Genomic DNA, 25350 nt, shown 5'->3' on the forward strand with positions numbered 1-25350 from the left:
GCTGCGTATTGGGTTCGATATCGCTTCCTTCTGTTCACACTGTGTGTTAGGTCACACTGCGTAAGGGTTAGTATTGTTTCTTACCATTTACACTGTGCTGTACGCAGTAAGCGGCAGGTCCGCTGGACGGGACTGGCTTCCAGAACACCAGAACTCCACCGTCAGCCAGCTGGATCACATCTGGCCTGGATAGTGTTACTGATGTGTCTAGTGAAGCGTTATGAGAGCAACATTTTTAATAACACCGGGTTTTTAAAAGGAGTGTTTATGATTAAGAAGCCATGTCTAATGATGCTGGTGTGGTGAGTCACTGTAGTCCCGCCTACTCTTCACTATGCTGAAAGGGATTCGTAGGTTAGGAGGTGAGATCTCCACACCTTTGCACTTTCTGAAGCTCGGCAGTTTCATGGAGAAGAGCTTGGGCTTTCCCTGAGGGCTTCCTGAGAAGGTTTCTGATTGGCCAAAGTCTGGTGTGACACTGGATTTCTGAGGTGGAACAGGAGTCTTCAAAATCGAACCTGGCAGAGCAGGAAGGATATAAACAATTACATGTCAATACCCACCACACACTATTTGGGACGTTTCTAAAATGTTTCTGTTCTATTCATACTTGTATGATCCAATCTTTGTGTGTGTGTGTGTGTGTGTGTGTGTGTGCGCGCGCGTTTGGGGGAGAATGTTGCCCCAGTGTATTTAGGGCTCATGTTGTGTTCTAGCAAACCGTAACAGAAATTAATAGATTAAGATTATTAATAGAATCATAACTGATACATAACAGACTATTACATTGAAATTCTATTCCTGCAGACGACATTCAACAGTTTACCTCTTTTCTGCTCCTTGTCCTCTTTGCTGGGCTGCCCGGTGAACAGCCTGGTGAGACTGGAGGTGGACGCCCTCATCTTCTTCTTCAGAGCCAGGAGAGGAGCCTTCTGTGGTGGGCTAGTGCCTTCCGTGGTCGTCTGCCCTGAGCCCTCCCGTCTGGGGCTTGTCCACGACTGCCTGCGGAAGAAGCTGAGGAGTCTGGCCCTGCGTGCTTTGCCTCCGGTGGGCTCGGCCTGCAATGCTGGGGCAGAGGAGTGTCTCTGCAGGGCGTCTCTGCTGTCTGGAGTCCCGGATGAGACACGTACAGGGACCACAGAACTTTGCCTCCACACCTTGTCCTTCTTACTCGTGAGCGCATTGCACGTTTCGCGCTGTGATCTCATCTCCATGTCCTCATCCTCCGAGTCCTGTAAGAGCGAGCACTCTGACGCCTTTCCAGATGACTTTTCTGAGTTGCTGTAGTGTCTGCGCTGCCTCTGTGACACTAGCAGAGGGCTGCCAGAGACACCCTCACAGAAGCCGCCCCTGCTGGATGCATCCGAGTCGGTCCCAAGCATGGAAGACACAGCGAGAGACAGCTGAGAACCAGCTATGTTCTCTTCTCCCTCCAGGGCTGCTGACTCCTCCCCTGGCTGTGATTGGCTGTCACGTGTGAGAGACCCTGAGCTGACTGGCTGCTGCTCCATGATATTCCATTGAGTCTGTGATGTCAATTTTGCCACAGCTCCAGGGCTCAGACTTGGGCTCGGGGCTACCGATGGACATCCTGACATGTTCTTAACCAGGACCTCTGGGATGTCATCTTCCTCTTCATCAATGACATCATGGCCATTTTCCCAATCGTCCCCCAGCTTCCTCTGCTCCGTCAAAGCTGTCAAACGTCTCATGGATTCATCCAATGACCTTCTCATCCTCTGGACATTCGGACAGGCGGGGACCGCCCCACGGCCGCGTGAGCCGCTCTGTCCACGCGCTGACACTGTATCCAGCGAGTCCTCCACGTACTCGATGAGCGGCTCTTTTGCCCTGCCGGCTGGCCGGCGCCCACGTTCCCGATTCCTGCCCCGGAGCTCGTGTTGGAGTGCCAGGTGCCGAGCGGACATAGGGGACAGCTGTTGGGAGCTGCTGTAGAAGGTGCTCTTAATCAGGCAGCTGCGGGGGATGCGCCTTCCACTGGCCACGCCCTCACCCCCCTCGCTGAGCTGCAGGATTGGCCCGCTGTCCTGCTGCTCCCTGCTGATTGGTGCCCCCATCAATTGCGTGTTTATTGGAGACTCCAACATAGAGCTCTGCGTTCGATCCTGACCCAAACCCTCATCCTCCTCATCCTCTTCCTCACTGCCTTTGTCTTCCTCACGGCTGGCAGGCTGGAAGAAGTCCCAGGAGTCCGTCTCGTCATACTCGGAGGATGAGGCACTGCTGGGGGAGGCACTGCTGACCTCGTGGGGGTCGCGAGGGGTCGTGACCGACACCTCACACAGCGGAGCATCTAGCAGCTCGGGGATTGGCCTCAAGGTGAGCACAGAGCCGAGACACATCAGGGAGCGCTGGGGACAGAAGACGAGAAGAGAGGGAGACGTGTAGAAAGAGAGATAGAGACAGAACAAGAAGAAAGAGAGAGGCAGATTGGGACAGAGGAAGCGAGGGAGGGAGAACGGAAGTGAGAAGCAGAGATTTCTTTCAAAACTACTGGAAAAATTACTTTAATACAATGACAAGCAGTAATAAGTAAATGAACAGATTTACCTGCCACTTCCTTCTGGAAATAAATGATTTTAGATTTTTTGTATTGATATCAAGTTCACCATCACTGTACTGACCCTATAAGAAAAAACAAATTACAAGATTTTGAGGAATTACCCATCAGATGTGTATAATATATATATACACACACACACACACACACACACACACACACACACGAACAGATGTGTATAATGTGTACAATATACACACACACACACACACACGAGAACAGATGTGTATAATGTGTATAATATATACACACACACACACACACATGAACAGATGTGTATAATGTGTATAATATATACACACACACACACATGAACAGATGTGTATAATGTGTATATATGAGAACAGATGTGTATGATATAATACAGCCCACCTCAAACCACCTGTGACTCAAACATTCTAATGCTGAAGGTCTCATCCTGTAAAAGAAAACCAGCCATTAATTTCATTGTCACACAGACATTTTACACACACACACACACACACACACACACACACACACACACACACACACACACACACACACACACACACACACACCTGACAGGTTTAAATAACCTTACCAATGGCTTGTAAGGAAACAAGTGTGTGACAATCAGCATTCTGGAGTGCGACCTCTGCAGGTGAGAGGAGGAACTGCCCCAGGTCTCTTACCCTGGGTCTCGCTGTAAGAGTCTGTGTAGGAAGTCCTGGGCCAGCTGACTCCTGCTGCAGAGCTCTGGACTGCCCCAGTGCAGGACCCCCTCAGCCACCATGGTCAGAGTGGCACGGTCATTCTCACCCAGAAATGGGCAGTGCCCTGTCAGACTGCCAAAATAAAAGCCCCAGTCACAACAGCAGTGACAGCCATACGGTTAAAAGGACAACTAAAAAAAATACATTGAAGAGTCAACAACAAAGGAGTTAAAAGGAAATTAATCAAAGGTACATTTAATTATTACAGTAAGGAGATCAAGGAATAAACATTTATTGAAATACTTCATTTTGTCTTACCATAAGTAAGCAACAACACCAACAGACCTGAAATAAAAACCCAAATGTAGCACAGAAGGGTTAATCATTTACGTTTATACAGCAAGGCTCCTGCATTTCAGAAGGACCTCTCTAAATTCAGCCACTAAACTGAATCAAACACAGAGAAATCCAAGCACCAGATGTCTGTTGTTGCCGTCACTGGTTCTCGGTGCACAATTTCAGGGGCCACAAATTCTGGAGTCCCAAACACACTGTACTGGTGTCTAGAAGGGTCAATCTCCTGGCTAAACCCAAAGTCACAGATTTTAACCTCTTCTCTCTCTGGTGAAACCATTAGGATATTGTCAGTCTGCAGAACAAAGAAAATGAATATTAAGTGAATATTAATATTAATCATATTAAATTAATTAAATAAATATTACATTAAAGTTAAACATAATATTTTAGGGGATTTTAGTTTACTATTCTTTGCTACAGAAGCCTCTGAATTTCACACCTCTGTGGCAAATCCGTTAAACTATTGACTTACTTTAATATCTAGATGTAGGACGTTCACACTATGAATATATTTAATGCCGTCCAGAACCTGCTGAATGTACACCTGGACCTGAGAGGCGTCAACACACAGCACACAGACAACAGTCCAGTCACAAAAGAGGCAAACAAGGCCACAAAGGTTACCAGTGCGTGGAGTGACTCATTACCTGTCTCTCCGTGACGGAGGACTTCAGGAACAAATGATCCAACAGTCCTTGTGAAGAGCAGCTGTAAAAAAACATGTGGCAAGATCCAGCTACACACAACACCACTCATGAAGTCACACAAATAATTACAGCCAGCTTCAATGCCCACATCAAGTCTATTTTTCTCCAATTCCCCAATTCTATATTTCCCCTGATTCCCAAATTCTATAGTGTATATTTCCACAATTATTTCTATATAGTATTCAACTATATTCTGTTTTTGGCTTATCCCAGTTTTCCTTGCTAATTTAGTAAGTCTCCTCTGTCACACCACAGCTGCCAATCAGGGAGAGCGAGGGCTGTCACATGCTTCCTCCATGCAGCCAATTATAACAATGTTTTGAGCTGCAGCTCATGCAACATCAGCGGGCGGAGTTACACACTCGGATAGCACTATCCATCCTTTTCTTATGCATGAGCTCACAGAGACCCATGATTGGCCGTGTTGCTGTAATTGACAGGGGAGAGTGAGTATGTCACACCCCCTCCCTCAGGCTCCTCCCCACAGATGGCCATGGCATGATGGGGGATGGTATTCTTAGGGCCAACACTTTACATCTCTCACTTGACTGGCAGACAACTTCACTTTAATACTCTTTTTAATACTTAGTTAAAGCTTTCGGCACAAGAGTAAGATGCTTTGAAGGTCCCTACATCTCGGTGACGAGGACGAGGGTATGGCTTGTACAGAAGACATCGAGGAGACAAGCCAGTCCAGGGTGGGAGAGTCGAGACAGCAGGTCTCTCTCCTGGTAGGCCTGTGTGCCACTCCTCAGGGGGACAAACTTGGCCGCGAAAACCTCCCCGCTGCGCCGGTGGCTGAGTCGCTTCACTACCCCGAATGTCCCCCTTTATGCCCCAGAGGAGGACAACAACATCTCACCACGAAAGAACACTGATAACAGACACTTCTCAGGCGATGAAAATACATATATAATAAAGAAATAGCCAAACAAACACTTATGAATCCTGGTACCTCCCGATCTCCTCATGGACACTGTACACGGAGTGGAGCTTCCGCCTGCCACCCACCTCCACCACTCTCTTGTCCTCCACCCCCTCAAACTCCTCTGGACCTGAAAAAGTAATAGTGAAAGTAATAGTGAGTGGCTTCACTGTTCACTACAATATTTCCAAACTCACTTGCCCATCTTTACCCTCATAAAGCACAGCCTCATGACACCAGCGCAATTTCTGCACTGGACTGACATTTGACAACTGAAATCGCAAAAAAAGAGAAATCCTGTAAGGATGGGAATTCTGTGGTAATAAATCCATCAGGACGGAACGTAGCCGCTCCTGCCGGTCACTGCTCACCTGCGTCCACCGTGAGCTGGGCGTGGCAGGAGGCGTGGCCTGAGCTGTTTGTGGCAGTGCAGGTGTATGTGCCACAGTCAGCTATTCCTACACCCTGCAGGGTGAGAGAGTAGCAGAGACCACGCCGGATCTGTTCACCAGCGGGAAGTGCCACACCATCCTTACACCACACGAAAAACAGAGAGGATTATGGGACCTCACCTTATAGTGCAGCCTGCAGCAGCCATGAATTAAAGTGCATTCCATATCAGACTGATGTTATAGAGACAATGAGACATTACTGAGATCTCTAGTTTGATGACATGTTAAAGCTCCTTTCTGGGTTTGTTTTTTGATTGCAACTTTTGATAATACAAAAGTAAATTTCACAAAACTGAAACTGTCCTATATGTAACTGGTTACAAAATCAAAGTATGTGTGATTGATCCCTCGGTACCTTGTACCACGTGACCTCTGGGACAGGCTGTCCTGTTATCAGGGCAGACAGTGATGCAGGTTGACCAGGTCTCACATGCACGTCCTCCATGGTCACCTGCACCACAGGTGGGACTGAAGAAACACGTTTAGTTATGAGGCTGTTACTTTTACCACAGGTATGAGAATTCCTACTGAACACCTGCTGTTCAGCCTGCCTGCAAGCGTTGGTCAAGATGAAAGCAGCAGCTGACAGCAGTGTAGGTGGCCAGGACATCAGCCATCATTTCATGTTAAAGACACTCCACAGTAAACATGACATTACCTGTACGACAGCTTAAAGACAGCGAACAGGTTTACCTGAGTTTTCATTCTCCCGGGTCTCTGAGACAGCACGTGTCTTTTCGAATGGGCTACTCGGTTGTGTCTCTTCAACTTCCTGTGCGTCGCCGGTTTGAGAGTAGCTGCAGACGACACATACACCTCGCAATAATCATGTACACTTTAAAGCATCTTTATTGTTTTAAACATTTAACCCTTTAAATGGGATGTGTGGATTCTGTTTTCTCCTGTTCTATTCACATTCCAGCAGGTCGTATTCTCACTGTAGGAAGAGACTGCCTTGTTTCTAATGAATTAGCTTCAACTGTCTAGACTGTCTGACAGGTTCCTACCCATTCAGAACAGCCTCACTTAGAAGGATCAGGCCAACCCCAGCAGATCAGAGACTGCTGCAGGAGTCCTCACTCACTGCTGCTGTTCTCTCTGTCCACCGATCATTGCTGCACGTAAACTATTTTTCCTCATACATTTACATGTTGCTGTTGATTACTCTGAGGTTCCTGAGGCAACTGACACAGTGAGAATCTGTGTGATCTAAAGCCAGAGATAAAATATTCAGACCAGTTAGCCTTTGACACCAACGAGCCAGGGGTCAGGCATGTACAAATGTGGACTCACGCTGTGGAGGGTCCAGATAGAAAGAACAAGTGGGAGAGGTTCTGCACCAAAGTACCAGACCAGGCATCTGACTGTGGCTCTGTAACAGAGAGAGAGAGAGAGAGAGAGAGAGAGAGAGACAGAGAGAGACAGAGAGAAAGAGAGAGAGAGAGAAAGAGAGGGGGTGAGGAAAGAGGAGAGAGAGAGAGGAGGAGAGAGAGAGAGAGAGAGAGGGGGGGAGGGAGGGAGAGAGAGAGAGAGAGAGAGAGGGAGGGAGAGAGAGAGAGAGAGGGAGGGAGAGAGAGAGAGAGAGAGAGAGAGAGAGAGAGAGAGAGAGAGAGAGAGAGTCAGCATCTGCAAGAGCATCTATTTCTCCACTGCTACCAGAGTCTGAACTCAACCAATAACTCCTCATCTCCTTCTGTCACTTTATACCACTAATTTTTACATTACTTACCTATTTCTTTATGTTTCACAGCTTTAAAAAAAACTCTCTGAAATCCATTTGTATGGTATGAACATATGTTGTGTCTAGAGAGCGTGATATTAATGACATCCAGGAGTGTCAGGGTCCTGTGGTAGGCTCGATGGCTGGCCTCTCTGTCTCTCTCTCTCTCTCTCTGAGACTTTTATATGTTGTTTGGTCTGGCAGGTGGGACTTCAGTGACTGTTTAGTACGTCACAACTGAACCTACACTGAGCCATAATACATGGCGCTTTCTTGCATTACAGAATTCTTCTTCGTTGCCATGCATTTTACCTCAAACATACCACAATAAAATCAGCATGTATGTTCTGTTAAGCACTATAGTCACTCTAGGACTATTAAATATGTGCATTTGTGTGCATATTTGTGGTTTTTTGCCAGAAAACAGCAAACGCTTACCTTTATAACTGCAGGAATACAATCAGCACTTACAGGACACAGCCGTAATTGGCACTTTGCTTCGTAAAACACGTGTATTTCTAGACAGAGACTGGCAGGGTCAGACCTGGAGAGGCCTGTGGGTAGCAGGGGGCCGGACTCTTAAACAGACCTGCCACACAGGTCTCACAGTGGACTGAGCACATGACTAGGGTTGAGGATGAGGGTAACTAACAATGAGATGGGCACGAATCCATTACAATAGGGTTACTGGACTCAGAGAGCATGAGAGACAGAGGGAGGGAGAAAGGGAGGGAGAGAGAGAGAGAGAGAGAGAGAGAGAGAGAGAGAGAGAGAGAGAGAGAGAGAGAGAGAGAGACTCACAAACAGAATAACAGATGGGGAAGTTTGCTTGTAAAGTGTGTGGGTCTCTGTCTCTGGCCATCCTCAAGTTACATGATAATGGCTCTGATTGGGTCTTTGTGATGACACTTACATCAAGATGGCTCTGATTGGGTCTTTGTGATGACACTTACATGCAGATGGCTCTGATTGGGTCTTTAGTCTCCTGCTCTTGGACTATAAAAGGAAGTGGGATGGAGAGAATGGGGTTAAACAGGAAGTGTGGATGAAGATGACTGACAGGTTTCCAAAAATCACTTAATGACCCACTTGTGTGACATGAATGACGTCCCATTGTGAAGACACACTGCCAAAAATGAACAACAAACTGAAATAAAATGTTTCAGAAATGAAAACTCTACTAGGACAGAGTATTTAAAAGAGTATTTTAAAAAAAAATCAAGCTTGGCATTGTAACACATATGATACCAATCATTGCCGTTAGCTGTGGCTGAAGAGGAGATGGTGTTCAGGTCATGAACAGCAGGCTAAATGACTCAGAACTTAATCAACTCCATTAACATTATCTAGAAAAAAACATCTTCAACCAAGGTAGATTTTAAATGGTATGGTCTGGATTTAAATAAATAAAACAGATGGAGAGATAAATAAGTCTTTCAGGACATTCAATATTTAAGCTGCAAACTAGGATATCGCCATGACAACATTAAAGTCATTAAAGAGAAGAGCAGGAACCTTGGAAGGTTTTTTTAAATGATTTGTTTAGATTTGCACTAATGCCAAAACTTGAAAAAAGGTTTGGAATAAATTTGTGGAAAATTAAATGTTTGCTTTACAAATCTGTGTCTGCAGGTTCAGTTCAGAGTTTGGATTCTCAGCTGGACAAGGGCACCAAAGCGTATGAACCAGGTCAGAACTGCTAAGGAATTATGGGTGTTAAGACACCAGAAGATGGCTCAGGAAAACAGAGAGATATAGGATTGATAAATGAACTGATCTCAAAGAGGAACCGGGGAACAACTGTCGTCCATGCTCCAACAAACCCAGATGTCCTGGGACCAAGACTTTTCATTATACTATATAAAGATTCATTTTCAAGCTCTGAAAAGTTGTTTGTCTCATCTTATATGGAACCCCCTACCTGGAGCTGAGGCAAGTTGTGATTGGTCACTGGGGCTGTCTGTCACAGAGGGTGGTGTGGCATACAGATGTGCTTTACACTTGGCACTGCCCATCTGATTCAGCAGCTAAACACAGACAGAACAGAGCCATGCACAACAGGCAGCTGTAATATCTGTAAATGCAATAAAAAGTCACGTATTGTGATCTAGTTGGTCATGAAAGACTAAAAATGCCAGTGGCCCAAGAAGCATTACAAATCTGTGTGTCTGTGCATGTGTTTCTGTGTTGGTGGGGTACCTCACACTCGTACTGCCCAAGGTCTGTCTCTTCTGCCTTCTTTATATCCAGTATAAGAACCCCTGTCTGCACGTCACTGTGAATCTCATATTTCTGGCTATTCCTCAGATGTCCACTGTCCTTAAACCACCTATGAAAACACATCCACGTGAACCCACTCATCCGCATGAGAGCAACGTGAGAGAATGGGGGGGGGGGGGGGTCAGTCACCTGACAGTGGGCACAGGAAAGCACGCTGTAGAGCACTGGAACCGCGAGTCCTGGCCTCTCACCAGTACAGCATTCGCGAGTTTGGTTGTGAAATAAGGAGGCACTGTAATATATGTGACATATGTCGAGCTTTTAGCACAATATTCATACTTAAGTAGGGAAAACTATGATTGAAGATTAATGGGTTGCACAGATATCGGGTTCAGTTTGGTGTAGTCTTAGCTTACATATGCAAAACGGCTGCAAAGCCCTTACAAGAGGTTCATACACATTATACAATACTTACACATTAAATGTGTACATTTCACACTAAAATTATAATAGATGTTTAACATACCTTGCACTTCATATATAAAAAACAAACAAACAAACAAACAAACATTCATATAATACACAATATGTGTATCAAGTACTAAATCTATAAGGACGTGGCGTTGATAAAGTCACTATATCATACTGGTGTCACAGTAAGGCCTGTCTCCCCGTGTGTATGTGTGTGTTCGCCCGTATGGCCACGCCCTCTCTCGTTTGTATCGTTATTGTGTGTGTATATAAGTCTCTTGTTTAAGTGTGAATGTTGTCGTTGTTTAACCTTCCGTGTGCCTGAGTGCGACGTTATCTGTTTTTTGTAAATAAATGTATCGTTCTGTTTCCCACGACTCGTCCTTGCATCCTGCTTAGCCTCCTCCCATCACAACTGGCCGTATATGAAAATGTTATTAAAAGGAACCATAAAGAGGTTTAAAAAACATTTAAAAAATTTATTTATTTATTTTTAAACAACAACAACAACAACAACAACAACAACAACATTAAAAGGTTATAAACAATATATGTATGAAAAGAACAAATTTACCATATTTGATTTTTAAGGTCATTTTACAAATGAAAATTAAGCTTTAAATAACCAATCTATACACTTGCTAGCCTAAGGATCTAGTTTCCTAGCAAAGCACTCCAATTCTTTCCTTTACAGCAAAAAAACCCCCAAAAACCCCACATTGTTTTAACGTGTTTAACTGTGTTCTGAAACTTACCATCAACAGTTAGCTTGGCGAGCGTGCTAGCATTTCCCATGGGGCTAGCTGCATAACACACATACTGTCCTGAGTCTTCCGCAGTTACAGAAGCCAGAAGCAGGCAGCACACACCCGAGTCCCCCACCGAGAGTGCGTGACGCTGGTCCTCCTTCACGGCAATGCCATCTGAGAACACAAGCCAAAAACACGTTTAAAGCCATCTGAAATCAAATACTGTTTGCGAATTATTTTGCCCTCAGCAGTCCAGAGTTTGTTTACCTTTATACCAAGCAATCACTGGCTTTGGAGTTCCAATGACTTTGCAAGCCAGTTTGATGGTCTGTCCAAGTTTAGCTGCAAAGTCACGGAGAATCAGCTCAAAGCATGGTGAACCTGGCCATACACAAACAGAACCAGTTAAACCAGTTAATGGCCTGTCATTAAAAAAAGATTCCACCAGATTATTAAAGGAAAATAAAAAAGAACACCCAGCACAGTTTGTGTTTAACTGCATTAGTGGATCTCTAGGGTGGGAGGCCTGTTAGCCCGCTGGCTGCTGACCGCAGTTAGTCAACACAGATGTTCACTGGTAATGATGTTTGACAAACTGCATGTAATTCTTCCATATTTTGTTCAAGAGTAGGAAACATGATGAGTGGTCCAGGTGACCCTATCAGGAATCTGAGTTAAAGAGAAACGCACAAAGCAGGAGATTTGAGAGCTATGACACAAGAGTTTTCAAACGTGACTTAATGAGAGAGTTTCAAGGTCTCTGCAAGCTCGGCTGCATTGTCAGATTTAAGACAAACCAAGTTGACTGTAATATGATATGGGTAACTATATGCGACATATACCATGCACCAACACGCATGTCATGCACCAACACGCATGTCATGCATTCCATTAATTCAGAATTAGTCTTGGGCACAGACTCTTGGGCAGAGTGTCAGTCAGCTTACTCCACAGCGGATGCTGGATGCACTGTTGCTGTAGGTCTTGCAGTTCTCTGAACCAGGCCAGACGGACGGCTACTGTGCGAGCTCGCAGAGTGACCTGCCGGACTGTTCCACGGTGCTCGTGCCACAGACCCCAGCTCCGGTCATCCCCTTCTGCTGGCTCCTTCAGCTTGAGGTCACTCAGCTGGAAGAGGAAGGATGGTTATGTTGGCTGAGCCAAGCGAAATGCCTCTCAGGAAGTGGGTACCTTGTTCATCTGTTTTCTGGCTATGGCAGTTATAATGCTAATAATGTTTATGGAGCGTTTGTCTTTCAGATATTAAAGGATTTCTTTTTGTAGAGTCTGGTGTGGCCTAAATCAATTTTAAATTCGAACACTACCCAGGTTTTTCTAAATTCAAATAATTGTGAGGTAGTATGTTTGGTATTTGACTTGAAGAGAACACCTGAAGCAGTCTTACCTTCATCTTGTTCTTGAACACATAGACTTCGTGACGAGTGTTCACGTCTCTCTTTGGCTTGCAGAAGACCACACAGTCCTTGAAGAGGAACACACGACGACGATGACCTCTTAGTGACACTTTAGTGCCAGGCGCTTCCTCCCACACAGTGAAGGCACCCTGCAGTGAAGGCGCAATGTCAGCAAATCACAGTGATAAAACATCTACCATAATCAGATACAGTAAACAATGCAAGACGAACTGAGTGAGTGCTGCTGACAGTGAAGGATCATATTTGTTTGGTGAATTAGGCATCTAAAAAGCATCCATCTTCAAAAATCAAACGGTCTCCACTGGATTACAAATGTAACTTGCATAGCTTGACAGATGTACATATTTGAAGTGAACATATGTATCTTTACAGCTGTCATTTTGTACAAATCACACCATGCACCCATTACTAAATGTCCGGAGGGTGTACAGAGGCGGGTGTCAGGTGCTACCTGTCGGACCAGCTCCCCAAGACCTCCGACAGGCGCTGGGTAGCTCTCGATCCGGGACACGTGCTGAAGGTTCTCTGCTCGGCAATGCAAGCTGCACACCATGGAAAAGGCGTCTTCAAGCAGACGGCAGCTCTGCCCTGTCTGTGCTTTATTCCTGATCAGTTCCTGCAAACAAACGATAAAGCCACAATGCACTTGTCCATGCTAACAGCAATGTGAACGATGTTTTCAGAGTCCTGAACATAGGAAGAAATGTCTAATAACATTATGAATAGATCTAGATGTGTTCTGTGCACATTGACACCTTGAGTAGAGTCTTGTAAGTCTGGATCCTCGTCAGTGGTCTCTGCAAACAGGCACTGATGCTGCAGACTTCAGGCTCCAGCTGTCCAAATTCAGCGGTGGTATATTGTTGGATCACAGCACGCATATGTTAAAGTCCTCTAAAACTACTATTTCTATTGTTACATTTAATTCTCCTCTTTTGTAAGACAAACCGTCTGTGGTATTATTAAACAACACCATGTACTTGCCTCACAGAAGTGCTGTGTGTTTGTGTCTGAGATGTACTGAACATACATCGTAAAGTCGGGTGTGTAGCTCACAAAACACTGGGCCACATCGTCGTCTGTAACACACTCCTTCAGCTTGGGTAAGAAACAGCTGAACGACGGACATACACTGAATTAGTTCCAACATGGTGGCATCAGCAATTCCAAGAAAGTAAAAACAGAAAAGTCTTAAAACATTTTCTGAGAAAATGAATATTTTCCAGGGGTTACTTTACTTTTTGTGGAAGCTTATGATGGTCTTCATACTGTGGAACATGTGCTCCCTCTGGCTGACGGGGGTGAGCGGCACTTTGCTGGTGCACTCATACTGTAAACTGTGCTCCACAAAGTTCATGTCTCTCACAAACTCATTCTCACTGTCAAGCAGACGTTTGATCACCTCACTGGAAAATAAAGAGAAAGAAACCTAAAAACATGATGGAGAAGGGGAGGAGAGGAGAGGAGAGGAGAATACTCAAATACTATCGAGAGAATTCAACTACTATCCTTGAGTATAGTGGACAGGTGGAGGAGAGAATTCATCTACTATCCTTGAGTATGCTTTGGCAATGTTTTTTTACTTTATTATAAACCGGATGAGCAATGTGTTGTGTGGCTCTAAGACAGCGCAGCAAGTACTTACCTTAACGTCTCTCTGTATTTGTTCTTACCACCTTTATTTGAAGTATCTTTTGTCTCTGGGTCATGGGCCATTGACAACAGCTCCTTTAATAGGGCAGTTTAAATGATTGGTTAAAAGATAATACAAATAATTTTAAATTATTACATGACTCAGAGATGCCACAACAGGAGTAACCTTTGTCTTCTTCTCCAGATATGCTGGGCATATCCACCCCTGGCGGGATGGCGTGGTTTTGGTTGGCTTAGTGCGGACAAGCCACTTAACTGCATGTACAGAATCCAGGACCTCCACAAACTGTCCCTCCTTTAAAATAAATGGATCCTTATCTGTGGGGGGGCTGTCCACTGTGGCCACATAAATATCAAACGTCTGAAGAAATTTAAAAAAAAGAAAAATCAGTCATATCAGAAAGATTTGAAAGTCAATACAAAATGACTCCCGTGGCATACACGTGTACCGTTACCTCGACTGTGTCTTCATCCCCATCTGAATTTGAGAGCGACTCCATGTTGCCTGAGCTATGTGGGTATTTGTGAGATGACGTTTTCCCTGCTGTCTCATTGCCTGTGAAAATACCACATATATTAAACTGGGTAAACACTACATCAACAAGGTACAGCTAATCGAAATATACACACTAAGTCTAGCGTTCGATTTCTCAAACAAATAATTGTATTGGTTCGGAATATAAGTATTTTAGAAGTATTTCTATGAAATCAGGAAAGAGAGGAAATGTGAATGCCAAGCCAAAAAAAAAAAAAAAAAAAAAAAAAAAAAAAGAGTCTGACCTTTTTCTTTCGAGGTTGCAGTGGTCCTCAGCAGCTCATGACACGTGGACCGACATGCCTCTGAACTTTTTCCCATGTCTTTTTCCCTGTGAAAGAGTCCACAAATGCGGTATGATTTGTAACTGCTTTCATTCATTTTCATTCAAAAAATAAGTAACTACATTTCTGAGATAGCTCATATCAGAACAAACAATTTCTTTCAAAATTAATTTCTTCTTACAAGGAGAGGTAACCTGTCTCTGCCTCTGGGGCTGTATCATAATCTGAGGGACACGACTCTAGAAAGAACACAAATTAAATATTATTAAAATAAACTGTTACTGTAAAGGACCAAGAGTACCACAAAGACTTGTGTGATATAAACCTCTTACGGAAACGTACCAGAACCGACTGAAACAAGACATTTTCTTTTCTCCTGAATCTTGTGGTGAGTGGCACCAGCAGCTTGACAGCAGACGAGCATCAGTGTGGGCCCTTCTGTGTGAGAAGCCTGCACAGGTTCCTTTTCCAAAACTGGTTCTGTTGCTGGTCTCTGCAGGACCTCACTCACAGGCTTCTTAATCTGACCCACCATCACATTACCATTGTAACTAACCACCCCAAACTTGTTGGAAACCTCACAAGTATAGATCCCTGAATCTTTCAAAATGACGTTGGAAATAACCAGTGTGCACCTGCCATCTTCAGTATAGTTAATGTTGTGCCGTGTACCTGACTTCATGTCTACACCATCCTTTAGCCATCTGACTGTGCTGGCCTTGCCTTCAGTGACACACTCCAGGCAAACGGTATCACTGAGCTCCACATTCTGGTTCTTAAACACCACTTTGAAGACAGGCCGCATGTCCTTCTGAGATTGATATCTCCTAAAGGCAGTTTGGATCTTAACAGCAGTCTCCAACATCTCTGCTTCTTCCTCAGTACTTTTCTCAATAAAAGTGCTGTCACGAGGATGTTCTGGTAGGATAACCTCTGGCACGTTGGTGTGTTTTAAAGATTCTGTCACTTCTTTGGTTTGGTTGACCTGTCTCATAGTTTTTTGATCATTAATTTCCATCCCAGCATCTCCTACCTTGGACCCTTGTGCTGTACCTGCCTGAGGTTGAGTTGTTAACAGCACTGGGACTTTTTCCATTTCATTGACTAGCTTCCTGTTTTCCTGCTGTGTAAAACAGATGCATGGGATGTTCTGCCTAAGCTGCTCTACTTTCTGTTGAGGGAATTGTTTAAAGGATTCTTCTGGTAGTTTTCTGGCAATTATATGTTCCTTTGTGTATTTCTGATCGATTGTGTTCTCAATTGTGTTTTCCTCAATATCCATACCTGGATCATTTACCCTGGCCTTCTCTGTTATCTGATCTTGAGGTTGTTGAGTCTCCGGCATTCTTTCTATTTGAATCTCTTGCTTCCTGTCTGTCTCCTCTGTAATGCCCGTGTACAATACATTCTGCCCAGTTTGCACTGCCATCTGCTGGGAAGATTGTTCACTGGACATTCCTGGTACTTCCCTTACAGTTACAGGTTGCTTCCTGCATTTCTGATCTGCAGTAGTCCCAATCATTGCTTTCTTCTCAACATGTTTTGGTATTGTCTTCTCAACTCCGCCAGACAGTGGAGCCTTTTCTGGTTCTGAATGTATTTTATCATGGACACCAGGTTTTTCATCCTTTAATTGTTGCTTTAGCAATGTTTCCCTTGAAGCATCTTTTTCTTCTGTTCTCTTCTTATTTAGATCCAGTTGTTCACTTCCTAATGTAGCTGAGAAATCTATGGAAGTTGTTTCCACGGATGGCTCCACAACCACGACTTGCTTCTTTGGCTCAAGCACACCGTGTTGTCCTTGGTTACCAACATTTGGCTGTGTGTATTTTATTTTGCAGCGAGGAAGTTCCAAGGCTATACTTTTGTTTTGCGTCTCACTTTTTCTTTCTGTTGTATCCCTACCTGGACTGCTCCTCTCCACTTGGTCTATAATCATTTCCTGGCTTTGGTTGGTAGAACTTTCTGTAATGTTTAGAGCAGAAATGTCTGTCCCTCTGTTATGCTCATCTGCAGGAACCTGGTCTACAGGGAAAGAAATCTTAAACTCTTCCTCAGAATGAGTGGGCTTGTTGACATCCAGTGTCATCTTGGGTTTTTCATCCTCATCCTTCTTTTGCCTCATTACACTTTTGTTCTTGAGGTTTTGCTTCTCTGTGCTCTTCACATGATCCAGGTGGTCATGGTTCGGTTTCTCTGAGATGGTGTCCAGAGATGATTGCTGGCCTACAGTTGGCTTTTTTGGTCCAAAAGCATTGCTTTGTCCACCAGCCACTGGACTTTGTAGAGACCAATTACCACATGAGCCTGCCGGGTCCAGAGGGATGGTCTTGGGTTTGGTTGATACCTCTGAAAGGCATTGACCAGAAGAAAAAAACAAAGAGTTTACCAAGTAAGTCCATCTTCTAGACATAACAAACTTCAAATACAAAATATAATGTGCTGGCCACAAGAAACCACATTCCTGTGACTCTGGACTCTTCAGGTCCTGGATTTCCAGCTGTAGTTTACAGCCATCCTGCTTCAGTTCATACTTGTGTCCTGCTTACAGTAATACTGCTCCTTTTCCCACTCTGCTAAAACTCCAGGTTTAGAGAGCTCACAACACACCAAAGCAATCTCACCTTCCTCTGCTTCAAGACTTTGAAGCGACTCAGAGAAGAACAGTGCCTGACCTGTGAACAGAGCAGATAAACCCTTAATTGCTTTTCCAAAAATGAGCAATCATTTTTGCTAATTTCTTTTTTTTGGCAGGGGAGGTATTTTGTGATGAATACGTATTCCAACTTTTCCAAATACTCTTTACATCATACCTTTCACTTCAAGACATGCTGTTGTGACAAGACCACCACCACGACATCTGTAGGTACCACTGTCTTCATGTTTAAGGTGGCATATGCCAAGCTGCTGCTTACAATCCTCTTGCTTCATCTGATATTTGTCTCCAGGTTTTAGAAGCTGGGATTCTTTCTTCCACTGTACGGCGACTCCGGGTTTAGAGAGTTCACAGCACATCCTAGCCGTTTCACCCTGCCCTGCTTTTTCACTCTGGAGCTCTTTGTGGAAGAACAGGGACTGTTCTGATCACATTAGATAAACATGGTCATTTAACGGCAGCATAATCCTTACACAGACAGTTATAGGCGAGATTAATTATTGCTAAAATGCAAAATGATATCAGTAGATATATGTCAAGTAGTAAACTGATAGTGAACTATTCCCTCTCTCTGAAACTCATATACCTTTCACATGAAGAGTTGATGTGGTTACTAGGCTACCAGCACAACAACTGTAAATGCCATTGTCCTGACTGGTGAGGTCATGGACTAGAAGCTGAAATTTGCATCCATCCAGTGTCATTTCAAACTTGTCTGCTGGTTTCAGAAGCACCGTGTCTTTTTTCCACTGCACTAAAACTCCAGGTTTAGAGAGCTCGCAACACAGCAAAGCAGTCTCACCCTCATCTGCTTCCACACTTTTAAGTTCCTTCTGGAAGAACAGCGGTTGTTCTGAAATCAGATGGTCCCAATCTGTCAACTGAAGCTACCTCAAATCATTTTGCCCATGTGAAGATCATTTATACAGAACGTCTCAAGAGTTCCATCATACCTTTCACCATAATTGATGCTGTAGTCACCAAGCTACCCGTGCAGCATTTGTAAGTACCACTGTCTTGAGCCTTCAGGTCATGGATCTTAAGCTGCAGTTTACAGCCATCTCGCTTCATCTGGTATTTGTCTCCTGGTTTCAGCAGTACCGTTCCCTTCTTCCACTGTACTGCAACTCCAGGTTTAGAAAGCATACAGCTCAGGAAGATGGTGTCACCCTCCATTACTTGCTGACTCTGTAGATGCTCACGGAAGTGCGGTTCATGCTCTGGCCAGTCATTAGAAGTTGTGTCAGCTACTGTGCAACGAAATACATACAACAGATATCTGTAACTGAAGCCACTACAATCCAGACTGTTTACCTTTCACCAAGATCTTAGCCTCTGTCTCTAGGATACCACCAGCACAGCATTTGTAGATTCCAGTGTCCTGATAAGTCAGGTCACGTATCTGAAGCTCCAGTTCACAACCATACTGCTTCATCTCATACTTGTTCCCAGGTCTCAGGAGCATCGTCCCCTTCTTCCAGTGCACAGATGCTCTGGCTTTAGAGAGCTCGCAGCTCAGAAAGGTAGTCTCCCCCTCCTCTACTTCCACACTTTCCAGCTCCTTGCAAAAGAACAGGGGTTGTTCTAAAGAGAACAGTTTTGTTAAGAGCCGGTATTCAAATAATTGGTTTTAAAGAATTCATTCACATACAATGAACTTTTCAATTTGTTAACATCTGAATGCATAGCAGCCTTTCTGACCTCTTGGTACATACCATTGACATCTAGACTAGCCGTACTCTCAATGCCATCAGCACAGCATGTGTAGACCCCACTGTCCTGAATTATCAGGTCATGAATTTGAAGCTGTAATTCACAACCGTTTTGTGTCATTTCACACTTCTGTCCATGTTTGAGCAGGACAGCTCCCTTTTTCCACTGCACTGCAGCTCCAGGTCGAGAGAGCTTGCAAAACAGGAAGGCACTTTCACCCTCTTCTGCCTGCTGATTTTGGAGTTCCTCGCAAAAGAATAATGGACGTGCTACAACCCAGGTCCAAAGTCAAGATTAAGATATTTCAACAATAAAACGTACAGATTTCCATATGTATTATCCATAAATTAACTTTTCCAGCACAATACATACTGTATTTGTGGATCGATAATCACCTCTGATAAAGCAGCAGTTACGCAAGCTCTAAGAACATAATCTTATTCAGATTATTCAGATTATTTTAGGGTAGTTTTCGTTTTACCTTTGATGGTAAGAGCAGCCAAACTCTGCATGTCACGGGTGTCACACATATAAACTCCAGCATCCTCCTCTACCACTCTATGTATTAAAAGAAGGTTACGTTTCCCCTCTTTGCGAAGTTCATACTTCTCTCCCGGTAACAGGGTGATGTTGTTTCGTTTCCATGTGACAGGTGTGCAGGTGTCCGAGGTAACACACAATAAAGTGGCGGTATCCCCCTCAAAGATGACCACATCTTGCAGTTTCTCCTCTATCAAGACTACATTGAGAGAAAAATACCCCTATAATTGTGTGTCATGATATGAAGAAAAAAGGATTAGATTGCAAACTGCAATTATGTAAGTACATACTGTAGCTGTGATGTATTAAAAACTGGCCTTCCTTGCATCATTCTCAGTTTAGCCAAATAACTTAAGCCCAAAGTCAAAAATGTCCAGTAGGAGAAAAGTAGAGTGACATTTGTTTTGTACAGTCCTCAACTTTGATCTTAACTTATCTGGCTAAACTGAGAAATCTAGCTGTGTAGAATACCCACCCAGATGTTTCCTGGTCATCTTTCGCTTTGTGTATATAACCCTGGTCTTGCTCTTGCTTGGTGTTGAGAACTTTATATACGCATGCATGTTTTGTCATGAATGCCTCTCTCACAGTTGGTACTTTTTACCTTGTGTTTCTTAGTCCTGACCAGCTCCTATATCTAGAAGTTTCTGCGCATCAGTAGTTATCCTGCTCCCACGCCTCGCTCATCTACGTTACACCCTTTTTTGACCAAATTTATTGTGTGATTCACCAAAACTCCCACAGAATCCTCATCTGTTGTCTGTCTGATATGGTCAGGATGCTCACGGTACACAAGACAAAAAGGTTCAAATGCATATAGAGCTCACTTGCACATCACGATTTTCACTGCTATCAGTATTATGAAGGAGTGTACTGCGATAATGATTAATGTGGTGGAGGGGGTGGAGTTGCTGCCTGTCCCATCTACATGGGGTGGAAGCCCCTCCCCTCATCAGTCTACATGGGGTGGAAGCCCCTCCCCTCATCAGTCTACATGGGGTGGAAGCCCCTCCCCTAATCAGACAACTGAAACTCATTCAAGGGGATCACCTGCACTATAAAAGACCTGCATGGCGGAGACAGAGAAAGAGGCTAGAATGGGACCACTAGAAACAGCTGGGTCAGGCTGTAGCTATTTCAAGTTTGTGTCTTAAGTTTACTTCACATATGTATAAATAGAGTGCACTGCTTTGGCGTGTGTGTGTGTGTGAGGATGCTTTTGTGTTTCATGGGCATAGCGTAGCTCCACCCGTTCTCCTGTGTTAATAAGAAACATATAGCACAACCTTATCCTGTAGCAAACTTACGAAAGAACTGCATTGCTTCAGTTTCAGTTCTTACCTTTGGGTTTGTAATTGACTCGCAGATGGGCTTCAGTCCTCTCTCCTCCTACCACAAAGGCCACGACACTCGACTCCTCAGGAGTCGTCATGGTGAGGACCAGGTGATGCTCGCGACCATGGCAACTCATCTGATTCATTTCGTTCTCCTGAAGGATGTTGGGACCGAGCCACCACACCCCGTGAGAGATGTCCTCATGCGAGAGCTCGCACACAAAATGGGCATCTTCTCCTGCAGTAACAGTCACATCCTGTAGCTCTCTCTCAATCCTCACGTGTTCTGTAAAAAAAAAAAATGTAATAGGTATTTGGCAAAAATAAAATTGGACTGAAATTAGGTCTGAGACTTGTCATTTACAATTTGCTCTCCAGCTACAGAGCTATATAAATCTCTTTCTATATAAGGTGAAAGCTGGTATATAAAGCAGGGATTCACCTCTCACTAGAAGAGCAGCATGTGTCTTCTTGCCCCTGGTACTGCACGTGTAGACACCAGCATCCTCAGCCTTCAGCCGTCTGATCTCAAGCTCCTGTGTGGCTCCCTCTTGGTGAAACACAAATCGACCTCCTTCTTTGATCGGTTTCGAGTCTTTTTTCCAAGTCACTGGGACATTAGAGCTGGACAACAAACAACTGAACACCACGTTTGTTCCTTCTAGGGCTTCCAGGTTCTGTAGCCCTTTCTCAAAAAACGCAGAGGGTGCAGCTACAGGTGGGGTATGTTGGGGTGGGGAGGTTTAAGACATTATATTTCATATTTAGACAAAGATGTAACTGCTGAGTCATATACAGACAAAGACATGATTGTTGAGTCATATTTAGACAAAAGATGTGGCTTTGTTCATTACATCTGATTATAATTTATAAGTTATTTGAAATTCATAATCATAATTTATGAATTGTGTGTTTCTGGACATGCACATTTGGAAATGCATAAAAAAGTGGTGGATGCATCATGAATGAAAAGTTAGAAACGAATGAGAAAATGATAAATATTTCCACTGGGATTAATTTTTCTATTTATAAACTTAACATCTCATTAAAAAAGGTTGGGCCTACCTTTCACATTCACTTCAGCTGTAGTCACGTGGTCTCCAGTAACACAGCTATATGTCCCAGCATCCATAGGAAGGACATTCTTAATGTATAGCTCAGCCAGTGAACCTTCCTGTTTCACCACGCATTTGGCTCCGTTGTTAAGCCCCTCCTCTTCCTTCAACCACTGCACAGGGGCACCAGGCTTGGACAGCTTGCAGTGTGACACTACTGCGCCCCCCTCAGGAGCCTCCTGGTTCTTCAGGGTTTGTCTGAATGTGACCGGAGTCGCTAATCATTCAACATTTCCACATAAGAAGTCAAAGAAAGAAAGGAATAAACAATTACTAGCATTCATTAGAGTTACAAAAAAGTACCAGTGCCTCGTGGAGGACCTCACCTTACCAGAAACTTTGAGGGTAGCGCTGGTTTTCTGAGCCCCACATATGCAGCTGTAGACACCACTGTCTTTGACCGTGGCATTCTTGATGATCAGCTCCATGGTAGCATCTCTTTGCATGATCTGATACTTTGAACCACGTGTGAGCAGCTCATCCCCTTTGCACCACTGAACTGAAACGTCAGCACTCGAGAGCTCGCAGTGAAGGCGTACGGTGCTCTCTTCATCGACTTCCTGGTCCTTTAATTTCACTGTAAAGACGATGGGTGGGACTGAAAAAGAAAAAACAACTAATAGCAGAAGACTCGTTATATTTCAACGTAAGAACATGCAAAGCCTCGACGCGCAAGAAGCTGATTTAAATGTAACACGCAAGAAAGTGTCTGCGTGGCATACAAGGACAAAAAGTCCACTGCTTGAGCCAAACGGCTCATGCCAACGAGGAACCTCCGTGCCTTACCTCGAACAAACAGTTCGGCATTGGACTCAGAGTCCTTGGTCTTACACGAGTAGGTCCCAGCATCCGTTTTCTCAACATTGTCTATGATGAGTTTAGTTATGTTTCCTTCTTGCTTCATCTCATATTTGTCTCCTGCCTTCAGAATAACTCTTCCTTTTCTCCAGTATACTGGGGCTGCAGGCTTGGAGAGCTCACAGCAAAACGAAGCGCTCCCCCCTACGTTGGCAACTTCGTTCTGGAGATCTTGTTTGAAAGTCACTGGTAGAGCTATAGATTCAACAGACATTTTCCAGTGAAGTTCATGAGGTTTTGTACACTGAATAATAAAAAAGTGATTGAAAATGCACTGAATAAAACAGTCTGTTTTTTAATAGGCAGTAGCAGAACCCACCCTGAACTCTGATTTCTGAGGTCATCTTTTGGTGTCCTACTGTGCAGCTATATAAACCAGAATCCTCAGTTTCCACATTCCTAATAATCATCTCAGAAATCCGGCCCTCCATCTTCATGTGGTACTTTTCACCCAAAGTCAGCAAGTCTTGACCCTTCCACCAACTTACTGACGCTCCCGGTTTGGAAAGCTCACAGCGTAAAGTGACATGGCTGCCTTCTGCTGCTACTTGGTTTCTCAAGTTTTGCTTGAACGTCGGTGGTAGAGCTGAGAACATGCAAATCACACTAATCACATCATTGGGACCCATTTCCTAACACGCCCGCATGTAGCATTCCCACATATGTTGTTTCCTACCATTGATTGTGACGGTAGCTTTGGACCTCTGGTGTTGGCATGCGCAGACGTAGACGCCACTGTCCTCAGGCACTGCCTTCCTGATGACAAATTCCACCTTTGTGCCCATTTGTCTGACCTGATGCTTCTCCCCATAGCTGAGCAGCTCTTCTCCCTTCCACCACTGAACCTGAGCACCAGCCTTTGAGAGTTCACAGCACAACGTGATGTTGCTTCCCTCCACAGCCTCTTGGTTCTTCAGTTCTTGTTTGAAGGTGATGGGAAGAACTACACAACATAACATGAAGTTGACAATGCTTCCAGAATATTTTCTTCTCTCATTAAATTGTACAGTGTATTTGGACACACAATGTGTAGCTCCCAAACATTTTTAATCAGTGTTCCTGCATGCATAGATGAAACGGGAATAGTGTGGCATACCATTGACTTTGATGGAGGCTTCAGTGCTGTGTTCACCACAAACACAGCGGTACACTCCACTATCCTCCGCTTCTGCTCGCCTTATTAACAGCTCTGCTGCTAAACCTCTCTGTCGCAACTGATACTTCTCCCCAGTCTTTAATACTTCACCTGCTCTCCACCAATACAAATATGCTCCAGGTTTGGTGAGCTCACAATGCAAACTCAGGCTGTTTCCCTCTTGAACTTCCTGGTTTGTCAGAGGTTTTTTGAAGAAAGCAGGAAGTGCTACAAAAAAGCCGTGTTTAAATGAAGCTGAATTTCAAAAGTATTGTAGATTAGGCATGGCAAAAGGGTTCAACATACGCCGTCTCCAGAAAGTCACCGGGGAATATGTTGTGTCAGCTGATATCACAGGGGTCAAATGGCATGATAAATGCCATTTGAGTATTATTGAATCAGGCTTTACCGACAGCTAAAATGCAATAAATGGTCTGGGTCCCATTATACCACACACAGGTCGTAGGAGTCCAGCGTACATTGTACTTCAACACTCGTTTTCCTTACAGGCCGAATGGATCTTACCTTGCACAACGAGTTCAGCAGTAGACTGTGCATCCTTGGTTTTGCATGTGTATTTCCCAGAATCACCCTCTTCAATGTCATTTATCACCAGTTTGGTTAATCTTCCCTCCAGCTTCATTTTGTACTTTGCTCCAGCTTTTAGGAAAACTCTTCCTTTTCTCCACTCCACTGGGGCTCCGGGCTTGGACAGTTCACAGGTGAACACAGCACTGTCTCCTTCTCTGGAAACCTGATCCACGAGCTCCCGCTGGAAAGTGGCTGGAGGAGCTGGTAAAACAGATTTTTTTTAACCCAACATCATAAACTTTGCAATTAACTTGCTGGTTAAAGCAAATCTTTAGTGATTATCTTCTGATTTTATGAACAATTCTACCTCTGATTTTCAACTCTGCCGAGCTCTTCTGGTTTGCGGTCACACAGCTGTACATGCCAGCATGGTCAGGAAGGACATCTGTGATCTCCATCTCAGCAACGTTGCTGTCTTGCCTCATCCGATACCTCCCACCCGGCATCAGGCATTGCTCTCCTTTCCACCATTGCACAGGTACGCTGGATTTAGAGAGCTCACATCGGAGCACCACGCTGCCCCCCTCTGGAGCTTCTTGGTTCTTCAGGTTTTGTTTGAAAGTGGTGGCAACACCTACAACAAAACACACATTTTAGATAATCTTACAATTGGCGCATCTTGAAAATTATTCTGTGATACATAA

General features: G+C 44.3%; 1 protein-coding gene across 1 annotated transcript in view; it reads right to left on the reverse strand.

Annotated features, from left to right (window-relative positions):
* Nucleotides 1-25350, reverse strand: part of obscna (obscurin, cytoskeletal calmodulin and titin-interacting RhoGEF a) — a 38922-nt gene that overhangs the window by 5476 nt on the left and 8096 nt on the right. Inside the window, exons 19-68 of the mRNA XM_035522220.1 lie at nt 25014-25280; nt 24641-24907; nt 24077-24343; nt 23657-23923; nt 23300-23566; nt 22909-23175; nt 22454-22720; nt 22073-22339; nt 21450-21719; nt 21015-21293; nt 19615-19872; nt 19136-19402; nt 18735-19004; nt 18374-18640; nt 18007-18294; nt 17578-17844; nt 17389-17439; nt 15107-17113; nt 14946-15003; nt 14726-14811; nt 14401-14501; nt 14112-14306; nt 13938-14020; nt 13531-13698; nt 13282-13406; nt 13048-13160; nt 12744-12908; nt 12262-12420; nt 11804-11984; nt 11124-11237; nt 10863-11030; nt 9826-9928; nt 9616-9745; nt 9338-9443; nt 6990-7068; nt 6390-6493; nt 6052-6164; nt 5616-5775; nt 5275-5374; nt 4953-5147; nt 4260-4320; nt 4085-4162; nt 3732-3904; nt 3574-3600; nt 3235-3387; nt 2954-2999; nt 2572-2646; nt 827-2372; nt 356-518; nt 85-185 (exon numbers count right to left, since the gene is read on the reverse strand). Of these exons, the coding sequence (XP_035378113.1) occupies nt 85-185; nt 356-518; nt 827-2372; nt 2572-2646; nt 2954-2999; nt 3235-3387; nt 3574-3600; nt 3732-3904; nt 4085-4162; nt 4260-4320; nt 4953-5147; nt 5275-5374; nt 5616-5775; nt 6052-6164; nt 6390-6493; nt 6990-7068; nt 9338-9443; nt 9616-9745; nt 9826-9928; nt 10863-11030; nt 11124-11237; nt 11804-11984; nt 12262-12420; nt 12744-12908; nt 13048-13160; nt 13282-13406; nt 13531-13698; nt 13938-14020; nt 14112-14306; nt 14401-14501; nt 14726-14811; nt 14946-15003; nt 15107-17113; nt 17389-17439; nt 17578-17844; nt 18007-18294; nt 18374-18640; nt 18735-19004; nt 19136-19402; nt 19615-19872; nt 21015-21293; nt 21450-21719; nt 22073-22339; nt 22454-22720; nt 22909-23175; nt 23300-23566; nt 23657-23923; nt 24077-24343; nt 24641-24907; nt 25014-25280 (11589 nt within the window). The remainder of the gene's footprint in view (nt 1-84; nt 186-355; nt 519-826; nt 2373-2571; nt 2647-2953; nt 3000-3234; nt 3388-3573; nt 3601-3731; nt 3905-4084; nt 4163-4259; nt 4321-4952; nt 5148-5274; nt 5375-5615; nt 5776-6051; nt 6165-6389; nt 6494-6989; nt 7069-9337; nt 9444-9615; nt 9746-9825; nt 9929-10862; nt 11031-11123; nt 11238-11803; nt 11985-12261; nt 12421-12743; nt 12909-13047; nt 13161-13281; nt 13407-13530; nt 13699-13937; nt 14021-14111; nt 14307-14400; nt 14502-14725; nt 14812-14945; nt 15004-15106; nt 17114-17388; nt 17440-17577; nt 17845-18006; nt 18295-18373; nt 18641-18734; nt 19005-19135; nt 19403-19614; nt 19873-21014; nt 21294-21449; nt 21720-22072; nt 22340-22453; nt 22721-22908; nt 23176-23299; nt 23567-23656; nt 23924-24076; nt 24344-24640; nt 24908-25013; nt 25281-25350) is intronic.

This window comes from Electrophorus electricus, chromosome 23, assembly GCF_013358815.1.
Source record: "Electrophorus electricus isolate fEleEle1 chromosome 23, fEleEle1.pri, whole genome shotgun sequence".
NCBI lineage: Eukaryota > Metazoa > Chordata > Actinopteri > Gymnotiformes > Gymnotidae > Electrophorus > Electrophorus electricus.